The sequence below is a fragment of the Sinohyriopsis cumingii genome, chromosome 11 (genome assembly GCF_028554795.1).
Source record: "Sinohyriopsis cumingii isolate HCF-2022 chromosome 11, ASM2855479v2, whole genome shotgun sequence".
NCBI lineage: Eukaryota > Metazoa > Mollusca > Bivalvia > Unionida > Unionidae > Sinohyriopsis > Sinohyriopsis cumingii.
Genome location: NC_142971.1, coordinates 4042935 through 4056374, shown reverse-complemented (window position 1 = coordinate 4056374; position 13440 = coordinate 4042935). Strand labels below are relative to the sequence as shown.

At 40.3% G+C, this 13440-nt stretch overlaps 1 protein-coding gene across 1 annotated transcript in view; it reads left to right on the top strand.

Annotated features, from left to right (window-relative positions):
* LOC149787541 (uncharacterized) overlaps positions 1–13440 on the top strand; it is a 591304-nt gene that overhangs the window by 313049 nt on the left and 264815 nt on the right. Inside the window, exons 71-72 of the mRNA XM_089975575.1 lie at positions 614–957; positions 11173–11371. Coding sequence (XP_089831701.1) covers positions 614–957; positions 11173–11371 — 543 coding nt within the window. The remainder of the gene's footprint in view (positions 1–613; positions 958–11172; positions 11372–13440) is intronic.

Below are 13440 nucleotides of genomic sequence, written 5' to 3'. Positions count from 1 at the left end.
CCTGCCAAAAGCACAGCTGATGTTCTATTACAGTGCATGTGATCATAGGACAAATTCTGAATAATCAACATTTTGAAATAATAATAGCCCATTATAATCAGGATACTCATTAAAGAAAACCATGTAACTGAGTTCAGGCCTGTTTTGGTCATGCTTACTAAGTACTTGATGCCGAATAAAGGGCATTATAAATATATCAGTGATGCAGACTCAGTTTTATATTGTAAGCCTGTGTTGTATGGTGTTAATAAAATATCCCACTGAAAGTATAGAAAACCCTTAGTTGTCCTAATCCATGGAGTTGTACAATTTATACCTTAGTTCATTGTAATAAAACATCACATGTTGAGTCTAATACAAAGTAGTTAACAGTATTTTATTGAAATTTTAAAAACTAAATACTATTTCCATAAGAGCTTAAGAGACTACTAAATAGGAAATTTTACCATTTTAGTACAGACTAATTATTCATGTGAGGAATAGTCTTTTACAGGATATGTTGTGACTGTGTCTATTACATGCACAGTAATAAATAAAAAGTGATTAATGCTTTATACCATGTGGGAGAAAATGCATTTTTGAAGTGCTTTAACTGTTAATTTTATAATTTCAGGCACACTTACTAATATCAGAGACTTGATCATTTCCTCTCATCAAGAAGCTACATTTTCTGCTAAAACAAAAACTGCTACATTTGCCAATGGAAATTACACATACAGGTCACAACCTGGTGCCTACAGGTTCTCTACTTTCACCATCAAAGATCATGCCAAAGTGAAATTTGAGGCAACTGGCCAACTGCAGCAACTTGGAAAATTGGAATTACACTACAGGGCAGTGCTGTTTGGAGAAAACCTAATGTTGTGGAGCAATTATATAATCATTCATCCTGGTTCTGTGATGAATTTGACTGGCAGAGGTCATCCAGCTTCCACTGGTTCAGGACATGGTCAGACGGTTAGAAGCCTCATCTTAGGATTACTTTGGTTTTCCCATTATAATATAATAAGATGATAAAACCATTCTAAAGTTGTGCAACATTTAAATCCATTAATCATCAATATTTATAACTTTAATAGCAGCAATTACTTATCCTGTTGCTAATGCTTTGCTGATCTATTCATGCCAAAAATATACAATCCATATGATGTGAATACATCCACTCAGAGTGGAGAAAAAGTCAGTATGACCCTATGACCTTTTGCACACCACTCTGTCACATGGTCTTGCACAGAAGGTAGATGTACCTATGTGTCATTCTTTTCACGTACGCCATGCTGTATAACTGTCTATAGCTGTTGTGACCGAGAAATTATGCCTGTGGACAACTAATATACCGCAGTTAGTGGTCTCTCTCTTCAGTGCTTAATAATTCTAAGTGTTACTACTGTCCGTTCATTTCTAAAACTGTATTATAGCCTTTTGTTTTCCTTCTTAGAACTTTTTTCTTTGTGGGAATTTGGAAGCTACCTTGTGTTCTACCCATGGTAGTAGACACCTTTAATTAAAAATATTAACTGAATGGTATGGGTAAGTCCCTTGTTCTAGGCACAGTAACAGGCCCTGGTCCAGTGTTGAGGACATTGTTTCCTCCATTTTTATTTTCAGCTTGATAAAATAGTTATAACTTCGTACAATGCTTGCATTGACATTCATGTATTTGCATGTTACCTCAATAAACAAACCATCAGAACTGGAAAATCTTCTTTCTTTCAATAAATAAGGAAATACTTCAGTGATAATTTCCATCCTTTGTTTATTCATGTAAGTTGAGTTTCGCAACAACAAGGGACTACACCACTAATTAAAAAAGACAAAGCAGTCTATGGCCACAGAAAGGCCTTATGGGATACACACACATACTGCATCAAGTGCTTCAGGTGCACTTGGAAAAACCATTACACCATTTGTAATTTGTGGTCTTTCAGTACCTGGAATCTAATAGAATCTAGTAGATTCCAGATGTACATACAAAATAAAAAAATGGAAGAACATTCCTGCTTCATCTGATTTTTCTGGCTTTTCTTCCAGATCTCACAAGTTAGGACAAAGATCTTCAGCGGCTGTTGAAGCCCCTCCAGAAGGAGGGTCTCGATGCTTGAGAAGCTGTTCAACTCCCCCTTGTATAGAGACGATGGAAAGTTCTCACATCCCTGACAGCATTCGTGCTTCAGGTAGTGGGTTGCTCTTTCCTGTTTGGGAGGTAGAGCACCACGACTATGGGTTGTGCCCTTCCATTAGAGAGATAGAGCACCACAATGGTGGGTTGTGCCCTCTGATCAGGGAGGTAGGGCACTGCAATAGCAGGTTGCACCCTCCCTTGAAGGAGGTTGAACACTGTAACCATTGGTTGTACCCTCTCATTGGAGAGGTTGAACATCAAGATCGCAGCATGCTCCTTCCCATCAGGGAGTTTGAGCACTGCAATACATTTTGTGCCTCTAGTAGTGTGTTGGCACAGGGAAAGGGCCAGGACTGAGCTTCCCCCTCTCTCCCTCCACCATCCCACCCTGTGCAGGATTTACAATCCATACACAAGATTGAGACTATGGATGGGGACCATTTTGGTCTCCACCCCCCAATTATACCTATGAACACTTATGGGATGTAGGGCCTTCCACCGCAGGTACCCTAGTTCATTATGTCCCCATGGACTACTGGACCTTGCCATACCAATCAAAGTGATGCTGTGGCTCATGTCCCATCATCTCACCAAGTGAGTTTCCTTCCAAAAGGCTACAGGTGTTACATCATCTAGGGTAGTTAGATGTTCTCATCTCCCCTGCACACCTCCTGATCAACCAGGGACTGCAACACTTAGTACTCCTATGCCCCCTCCATCAAGGGACATAGTTATGCCCAGCCACTCTCCAACTCAGAGTGTCCTTGACTATGAGGATGATGATGCTCTCTCCATCCTTGTTGACAACAATGAATTTGAGACAGAAGCTATGACAATGATACTTTCTCTTAGGTCCACTCCCTCATCTCAGGTGGATGAGGAAGAAGAGGTGGTCTGGTCCTTTGATATGGTGGTAAACAGGGTCTGCCACTTGTTACCCCCGACTTGTGCCCCAGACCATCCAGCACATAGTCCAAAAAGATCCTTTCCAGTTTGGGAAAGATCTCTGGGGTACCACATCAACCAGACCTCTTACTTTTCCCATATTCATATATGATTGAGAAATTATCAGGGATGTTTTCACAAGGTCAAAATATTGCTTGACAATGTAGAGGGTGGTCTTTTCCACCCTCTACGTTGAAACCCTGTATCTCTTCAAGCTACCGGGTACATTGCCCAAAGTGGCCTATTAAACCTCACCCTTTGGACGCTGATGCGGCCAAAGTGGGTATTTCTTCACGACCCCATCTAAACAATTGATACTATGGAATGGATTAACCGTTTATTTTTAACTATAGCCTCACATGCGGACCTTTTCTTAGCTACTTCCTTTGGTATGCTGAGAGAGGCCTCCCTGAAACCAGCAGCATTATGTATGTTGGAGGCTGTGGCCAGTTACCTTTCTTGGGGAGGGTGATGATTAGTGATTGGGTCCACAGTGATGGCCATACTCCTGTTTGCCAGATCTTGTTGCAGATGTTTGTGAGGGCGCTAATCATTGCTTCTCCCCCAGCTTGGATCAACTCTGCTGGGATGTTATCCACTCTTGCTGACTTCCTCTTTTTCAGCGATCTCACTATGGCTTCTGCTTCTTCACATAGGATAGAGTGGTTGTCGTTGTTAGTTGCTGGCAGGACATTCAGTACCTCTGGATCTATTGTGGCTCAGTGGTTGTAAAGTTCTGCACAGTACTCTGTCCATCTTTCCAGAATATCTTTTTTTTCTTCTGTGAGGCAGTTTCCATCTTTGTCATGTAAGGAGGTAACCTGCCATTGTTTTGTGCTTGTTAGAACTTGGACCAGTTGGTATGCTTTCCTGCTGTTGTTCTTTTTCAAGTTTCCCTATTCTTCTATCCATTTCTCTTTTGCTTTTATCATGCTTTTCTTGACTTCTCAGTTGACTGCCTTATACTGCTCTGCCCCTTCTATATTGTTCTTTTACTTCTTGAGTTCACTCCTCTTGTCACACAGGTTTAGGACCTCAGCTGTGACCGAGGGCTTCTTGACTGGGTGATGTCTACCAAGGATCTTGCTGGCTGTTTAGGTCATTGCTGTATTGAAGGTGGTGATCAACGTGTCAGTATTGTCAGCACTGAGGATGGTGAGCCATGCAATTTCCCACCAATCATTTCCCGGAAGGCTTTTACTACGGAATCCTTCATTTTCTTGAGATGAGATTTTATTCTTGTGTGGCTCTCTTTCTTGACCTTCTTTAGATGTAGCATGAAGGTCATCATCACCAGATCATGGTCACTTGCTATGTCCACTTCGGGAATGCTTCTAGTCTTGGTGATGTTTACACTTGACTGTACGCGTCTCTTCACCATGATGTAGTTGATCTAACTGTGATGGTCTCCACTTGGGCTGTGCCATGTCGATCTTTTGGATACTTTGTGTTGGCCGAAAGTGTTTGCCAGCATAAGGTTGTTGTAACTAGCAAATTCAAGGAGCCTCAGTCCTCTCTCATTGATCTGTGCATTGCAGCAGTGCTCACATGTTCCTTTCCAGTTCATGCAAGCATCCTCGCCTATCTTGGCATTCCAATAGCCTTGCACAACCAGAATGTCTTTCTTCTGTTTTATCCACAACTTCATGTAGCTGGTCGTAGAAGTCTTCCACATCCGCGTCATCATAGTCTATTGTTGGGGCATATGTCTGTATTATGGTGATGTTGAATGGAGTTGCCCTGAGGCGGATGGTGATGAGCTGGCTGGAGACTGGCTGACATCCCATGACAGTACTCATGCTTTCCTTGTGTACAAGGAGCCCAACTCCCTGCTCATAATTTGTCTTATCTGCCACTGAAGTACAGTTTGTGGCCTTCCAAAGTAGTTGTTTCTCCAGTGTTCTTCCATCATATCTCACAGAGTCCTAGTATGTTCCAACGGTATCTGTTCATTTCATATGTAAGCTTCTCAAGCTTTCCTGTTGCTCTCAGTGTTCTCACATTGCAGGTACATCACAGGATCATTGCAGGATCATGTTGTACATTGACCTAATAAGGGGCTGATGTGTCATGGTGTCCTCAGACAACAAGTCTGTTGTAGCCTACCTACAAAATCAAGGAGGTCTGGAACCTTTTCCTCCAGGCAGCATCAGAGAACATCACAATCTGAGTTCGCCACATTCTGGTCAAGATGAAAGTATTAGCGGACAGCCTGTCCAGAACAGACCAAGCTTTCATCACAGAATGGTCTCTTCACCACTCATTAAAAGAGTCCCTGTTTTTCTATTGGGGAATACCTCTGGTGGATCTGTTTGCAACTAAGCTCAACAACAAACTTCCCTTTTACATGTCTCATGCCCAGATCATCAAGTGTGGGCAGCTGATGTATTCAGTTCCAGGTGGAATTGCCTAGTTGCTTATGCCTTCCCACCTTTCCGACTGCTAGCACAAGTTCTACAAAGAGTCCGAACATCCACTGCTCGGATCATTCTCATTGCCCCATTGGGGCCCCAATGACCATGGTTCAGCGATCTCCTGACCCAGGTCTCTAACATACAGGAGGGATCTCCTGTCACAACACCGTGGATCTCTTCTCCACAACAGCCCAGACATTCACCACCTTCATTTCTGGCTCATCTTAAACAATCTCTCTGCCAGAACAAGTTTTTGGACAGAGTTACCAGTTGCATCATTCAAGCTAGGAGAGCTTCTACAGCCAACGTTTTTGAGGTGAGGTGGAGAATCTTCTGTGATTGATGCAGTAGGAGATACATTGATCCTATCTGCTCTTCTGTAACTTTTGTTGCTAATTTCCATTTGTTCCTCTTTGAAACCAAAAGATGTTCAGTATCCACTATCAAAGGCAATCAAGCTGCCATCTCCAACAAACTTAAATTCTCACAGGTCACATACATTGGTTCAGATCTTGCTGATCTTATAAAGGTTTTTGAGCTTCAGAGATGGAATCTTTACTTTGTTATTTGGTCATTAACCAAAGCACCTTATGAACCATTAAGTAAAGATTCCTTTTTTGGATCTCACACTCAAAACTGTTCCTTCTCAACCTTGCCTCAGCAAGATCAAGAAGGGAAATTCATACCTTGTCCATTGACTCAACTGTGCTATCCCCTTACCCATAGAGATTCCAGTCTTATTTTATATGCAGGGGATGATCAAGATAGGCTTTTATGCCATGTACATGCTCTTGGAATATATATCAATGTCTCCAAAGCAAAGAAAAGGTAGGAAACATCTCTCTCTCCCTATTAAGGGCTCCATTGACATTTCAGCTGTCTCTTTCTTCTGGTGGATTGTCATTACAATCATCTGCGCCGGTTCGAGTCTCAGATTCAGCCAATGTAGATATGTGAGAAAGCATGCCAGTAGCTTCTCGTGGGTCGGTGGTTCTTTCCGGGGTTTTCCCGGTTTCTTCCTCCACCATTAATACTGGCCGCCATATATGGCCTATCGTGTGCTGAAAAATGGCGTTAAACCCCACAACAACAACAACAAATCATTACAATCAAACAAGCCTTTGAGTGTCTCACCAACTGAGATCTCACCTTTATGAAACTTAAAGCTCATGAGGTTTAAGCCATTGCTACCTCATGGGCCTCCTTTAATCATTTCTCTCTGGAGGATATAATGAAAGTAGTTTTTTGTCTCTTCTATAATCCCTTTTCCTCCTTTTACCTCCGCTCATTAGACACAACTTAGCACAGGCATTTTTTTCTTCTGGGCCCAATGTTATGGCACAGCGTGTTACTCAGAGTGACATGAACATTCTATAGAAATGGACCTCTCCCTCTACGGTGAGTACATTTAATTTCTGTTTTCGATCTGTTTGCAATTAAAATGTAGTTTTTTTGGGAGGGGTAAAACTAATTTTAATTATGCAATACTTACCTGTCGTTATTGCTGAATACCCTCCTCCCACCCCACTCTGATATCTTGTGTAGTTGTCGTCTGTGAAAAGATGACATATAGGTACATCTACCTTCTGCACATGACCATGTGACAGAGTGGTGTGCAAAAGATCAGAGGGTCATACTGACTTTTTCTTCACTCTGGGAGGCTGTATTCACATAATAAGGATAGTATATTTTTGGCATGAAAATAGAATTTAGCTAAGCAATAGCATCAGGTAAGTATTGCATAATTAAAATTAGTTTTACCCCCCCCCCCAAATCTTTTGTACACTTATGTAAAGTTACCATATGAAAATGATCTTATGGATAAAGGAGCAAAATTAATGTTCTTCATGTACCCAAATTTCCTGTTAAATGTGTCAGTTTTTAATAGGAGCAATTACGTATCCTGCTGCTATTGCTTTGCTAACTTATTTTCATGCTGAAAACTAAACATATGATGTAATATTACATGCTCCCATAGAGTGGAGAAAACATCCGAATGACCTTTTGTACTCCACTCTTTTTTTCACACTGCTATATTTCATGTGGTTATATGCAGAAGGTAGATATTATTTGTCATCTTTTTAATGGACACCATACTGTGCAGGCATCTGCCAAAACTGTCACCTGAGAAATTATATCTAGCAACTGACTGCAAACAGCAGTCTTCTGAAGTTTGTAATTAGTCTTGGTGATACAACTGTCTGCTTCATTTTCTAAGAATTCCATATCGTAGCCTTCCTTTAGAACTTAGTTCTTGTTTGGGCTTCAGAGGTTACCACATGTTCCATCTTTTTCGTGGACACGTGTTCCTTACATATATAAAAATGACTGTGGTATGGGTAAGTCCTGGTGTTCTAAGGAACATAACAACAAGCCCTGCCTCTCACTGAGGACATTGTTGTCCTTACTTATATAAAACACTGTGGTATGGCTCTTGTGTTCTAAGAAAATAGGCCCTGCCTAACATTGCGGACATGTTTCCTCTGTCTTCAAATTCATATTGTATTCGTTTTGTTTGCCCATATTACACATTGACATTGCATGTGTATTTGAATGTTGCTTAAATAAACAAGTTCACAGGTGAATTGTTTTTCAATCAGGAAAAGTACATGTAATTTTTTACAAGGTCAACTCAGTTGTTTACTTCATGTATCCAGTGTTCTTAGTGCACAAACAGGAGTGCAAGAAGTATGACACTGCATATAGCCATTTGAGTTTTGCTGCAACATCATACAGTGTTATAAATGTACACACAGGGGTGTATGTGGCATGACACTGCATACAACCAGGTGAGTTTCACAGCAACTTCATACAGTGTTCTATATACATACACAGGAGTGTACACAGTATTACACTGCATATAACCAGATGAGTTTCAAGGCAACAAGTGATTTCATTATTTCTCTGTTACGGGTTAGTGTCAGAACAGTCTGTGGGTCAGTGTGGTCACCAAAAGGACACTTGGGATACTCAAACAGATTTCACAAGTGCTCAAAGTGCATGCAGAACAATTGTTACACTTCTTGTGAATTTGGTCTTTTAACAAAACTGGGGGAACCCTCACTACCCCTTTTCTTCAGAATTTTCTCAAAAAGAATCTCTTCTAGGTGTTACATGTTGGGACAAACATCTTTGATGGCCAGTGAAGCCCCTCTGAGAAGGGTCTAGACATTTGAGAAGTCAGTCGTCTTCCCCATGTAAGGGGATGATGAATAGTTCTCATGTCTCTAGCAGTGTGCATGCCTCAGGTTGCGGATTACTCCCTCCCGTTGGGGAAGTTGAGCACGGCAATAACAGGTTGCACCCTCTGGTCAGGGAGCTAGAGCACCACAAGAGGGGGTTGCATGCTGCCTTTAAGGAGGCTAAGCTCCACAATAGACGGTGGTTGCACCCTTCTATTAGAGAAGTTGAACACAGTGATAATTTGTTTCACCCTCCCATTAGGTAGGTAGAGCTCCGTGATTGTGAGTTTCACCCTTCCTTGAAGGAGGTGGAACACTGCAACCATTTAGAAAGGTTGAGCACCCCATCAGCTGGTTGCTCCCTTTCATCAGGCATGTTGAGCACAATAATACATATTATGTTTCTGACAATGTGTTGCCCCCCTTCTGTTCATGAGGCAAAATACCACACTCATAAATAATGAACACAGTGATAAATTAGTTGAAGACAATGTCTTCCCATCTATTACTCAATGGCCTCTCAGTATAGGGACAGGACAAGGACTAAGCTTCTCTTTTTCCCCTCCTTTTTACATCCCAACCTGTGCAGGATTTCCAATCTATAGATAGGACTCTGGCTAGGGACTGGCACCACTTTGATGTTCCTCTGTTCACAATTATACCTTTGAACCATTATGGGATGTGGGGCCTTTGGCCTCAGAGCCCTTGGTCCATTATGCACCCATGGGCTAGTGGACCTTGCCCTTGCAGTTGAATTGATTCTGCAACTTGTATCCCATTATCACCTCATCACCAGGCTGCTTGATTTTGGAAGGTTGAAGGTGTTGTATCATCTAGGGTAGATGGACGTTTTTGTCCCCCCCCCCAACTTAGTAAGTCATAATGAACCATGGACCATGGTACAGAGGGCTCCTATAGCCCTTTCATCAAGGGACATGGTGATGCCCAGCCACTCTCCAACTAGATCTCTCTCTCATTGCTATTTGTGCAGGATGCTGTGGCCTGGAGACATCTCAGCATGCATTGCTATGTGTGCAGGATGCTGTGGCCTGGAGATATCTCAGCATGCATTGCTATGTGTGCAGGATGCTGTGGCCAGATATCTCAGCATGCATTGCTATGTGTGCAGGATGCTGTGGCCTGGAGACATCTCAGCATGCATTGCTATGTGTGCAGGATGCTGTGGCCTGGAGATATCTCAGCATACATTGCTATGTGTGCAGGATGCTGTGGCCAGATATCTCAGCATGCATTGCTATGTGTGCAGGATGCTGTGGCCTGGAGACATCTCAGCATGCATTGCTACATGTACAGGATGCTGTGGCCTGGAGATATCTCGGCATGCATTGCTATGTGTGCAGGATGCTGTGGTCAGATCTCTCAGCATGCATTGCTATGTGTGCAGGATGCTGTGGCCTGGAGACATCTCAGCACGCATTGCTATGTGTGCAGGATGCTGTGGCCTGGAGATATCTCAGCATGCATTGCTATGTGTGCAGGATGCTGTGGCCTGGAGACATCTCAGCATGCATTGCTATGTGTGCAGGATGCTGTGGCCTGGAGACATTTCAGCATGCATTGCTATGTGTGCAGGATGCTGTGGCCTGGAGACATCTCAGCATGCACTCTACACAATAGCAGCAGGATAAGTAATTGCTGTTATTAAAATGTAGGCTTTGGGTGCAAACTAATTTTAATTATGCAATACTTACCTGTTGCTGAATGCCCTCCTCCCACCCCTCTCTGATCTATTTCATAATTCATCGTGTGTGAAAAGATGACAGATAATATCTGCCTTCTGCATATAACCTTGTGACATATAAAATGGTGTGCAAATGAAGAGTGGCGTGCAAAGGTTCCTTCTGACTTTTTCTCCACTCTTTGGGAGGATGTATTCACTTTGAATGGACAGTGAGTTCACAGCACAAAATTAGGTTAGATAGACAATATCAGCAGGTAAGTATTGCATTAAATGAAATTGGTTATATTCCCTAAAAGCAACATTTCAAAGGATAAATTATTGCTAAAATGCCTACATTAGCTGGGAAAAAGTGCTATGATTTTCCCCATGATTAAAGATTCAGTAATGGTACATTATATAGAATATATTTAGAAGACCTCATGGAAGATTGGTCAGTTGACCAAATGAGCTTCTTCTTTAAATAAAGTCATTATTATTATTATTATTATTATTATTATTATTATTATTATCTATTATATAATTTTGATCATTATGGATAATGAATAATGAATCTGTTTTTTTAAAACTCAGACCATAGTTTAGAAATAATAACTAAGGGATTGGTTGCTTTGTGATCACTGTTTAAAGTTAAAATAATCCTTTGTTTTTATAAATCATTGGTGCAGTTTACCATACATATGAAAAATTGGGTATGGGTAAATTGGTTCATGATAACTAATTAGTCTTTTCATCAACTCACATCAAAGTGTTTATTTATGTGTATGCATTTCTTTTCTTTTCATTCATACATTTTCCATAATATTTCAGGTATCAGGAATAGGAACAGGTGGAGGGCATGGAGCTGCAGGTGGATCTACCAGTGAAGCAACCCCAGGTGGCTCCCACTATGGCCTAACAAGGGACCCAATGCAGATGGGTAGTGGAGGGGGTAACAGTATAGCAGGAATTGGAGGGTCAGGTGGAGGTCTTGTCAATCTCACACTGGAAACTGGACTTAGCCTTGAAGGTATGATGGCACTAGGCAATTTTGATACAGAACTACAAATATCTGTTACAGAATCATGCAGCATATAAAATAAGTGAGCAGAAAGAAACTTATTTTGAGCTTATCTAGCATTGTGTAATGCATAGAAATACGTAGATGGGGGCAAAGGTAAAAGTGTAGTTAGGCATAGACGGGGGGCAAAGGTAAAGGTGTAGAAAAGCATACTTGGGGAGTAAAGGGTTAACAAAGATTGTACTAATGTGAGCAGCCAATGAAAAGCAAAAAAAATCTTATTATATTATTGAAAGTAAAAATGAACAAACTGCATATATGGTAGACATTAATGTTACCATATTTACTGTATATATTGGGACATGATAAAATAATTATTTGTTCCTGTCCCAGAACTTATGGTGAAACTCTTTTTCAGCTAGGTCATATGTCCCAAGACTTAAGAAACTAACCAAATTTGTATTGAATTTGCGCACTACCCCTCCCCACCACATTGCAATAAAATATATCAACAGAATGCTTTTTTCATAATAAAGATGAAAGAAACTAACCTTGTATTGTTATCATTTATCTCTCTTTTTTTCATCATGAACATTAAAGAATAAAAGATATCCACCTCTGTGTGTGTATATATATATATATATATATATATATATATATATATATATATATATATATATATATATATATATATATATATATATATATATATAAAATGTAGGCATCCCTACTATAGGGAGTATCACTTATGTCTGATAATACATGACACATTGTTCATTGATGTGAACATAGAGAAATAAATCATGTTTGGTTTTACTCAAACTAAGATTTGAATATGTTATCCAACTGAAAACTGGATCCAGCAAAATCGCAAATGAGAGGGAAATAACTGATTGCTTGAAGGCCTCTGTCATTCACGCATGACACTGTGTTAGGTGCAAAATAACCAAGACTGAATTATATCCCGGTGAACTATATGACAGTATCTCGCGCCAAAAAAATTGAAAATACCTTCACTTCAGTGCAAATGACAATATTTTTACTAACATGGGTTACAAAAATCAAAGTAAGTTATTGCTGTTTATACTATTTACCTGCAGACATAAATGCCCATCTGTATTAATTATGGCTACAGATGCCTTGCAAATAGGTGATGAAAAAATCAACTGGCAGCAAGCAGTAAACTCATTCTTGGAACTTACCAACAGGTCATCAAAGACAAAGGTTATTTTTATTACAAAGCAAGCCAAGCTTGGAAGCCAACCTTGGATACTTTTAAGCCAGTTTTATTTTTTTAAAGGATATCGATACAAAGGTTATTTTATTACAAAGCAAGCTGACCTCTAAAGATGACTATGGATTCTTTTAAGTGTGCTGGTGGGGATAAAGTAGTCGGCAGAGATATGGAATCTAACTTTGGTTCCTTTTCACTGGTATTCACGAGAATTTTGAAAATAAATTGAAACAGTGGAACAATTATTAAAGTGATACAGTATAGTTCTTCATGAACAGACATCAACAACCCAGCTATCCCAGAAGTTTTGGAAAAAATAAAATTGTTTGATGAATTTGTGAAGGCCAGAAGAGTAGAAGATGATTTCATCGACAATGTGATCATTAACATGGATGAAATTCTAGTGTACTTTGATTTCATTCCTGGATGGACTGACAATAAGATGGGGGTTAAAAGTGCAAGAATTAGCATGACTGGTGCAGATTTTTAAAAAATTCTGACTTTAGTCCTTGCAGTTTCTGTTTCAGGAGATGTGTTGCCTCCAACGATAATTTTTCACAGCATGAGAAAGCTAAAAAATATTCATGCACTGAAAGAATGGATCATATGTGTGCAGGAGAAGGGTTGTGTTGATGAAATGATGCTGCAGTGGATTAAAGAGTTTCATCTCAAGTACACAGTATCATATTTTTTAAAATAACATTTCAGTTGGAGTGCATTTTCCAACATCTAATTTTTGAATGATTTGAAAGTACATGTCCCACAACTTATGACTCGAAAAAAGGATGTGTCCCAGAATACACAGTGCACAAAAAATTACTTCAAAAATTAATTTATGGTGTCT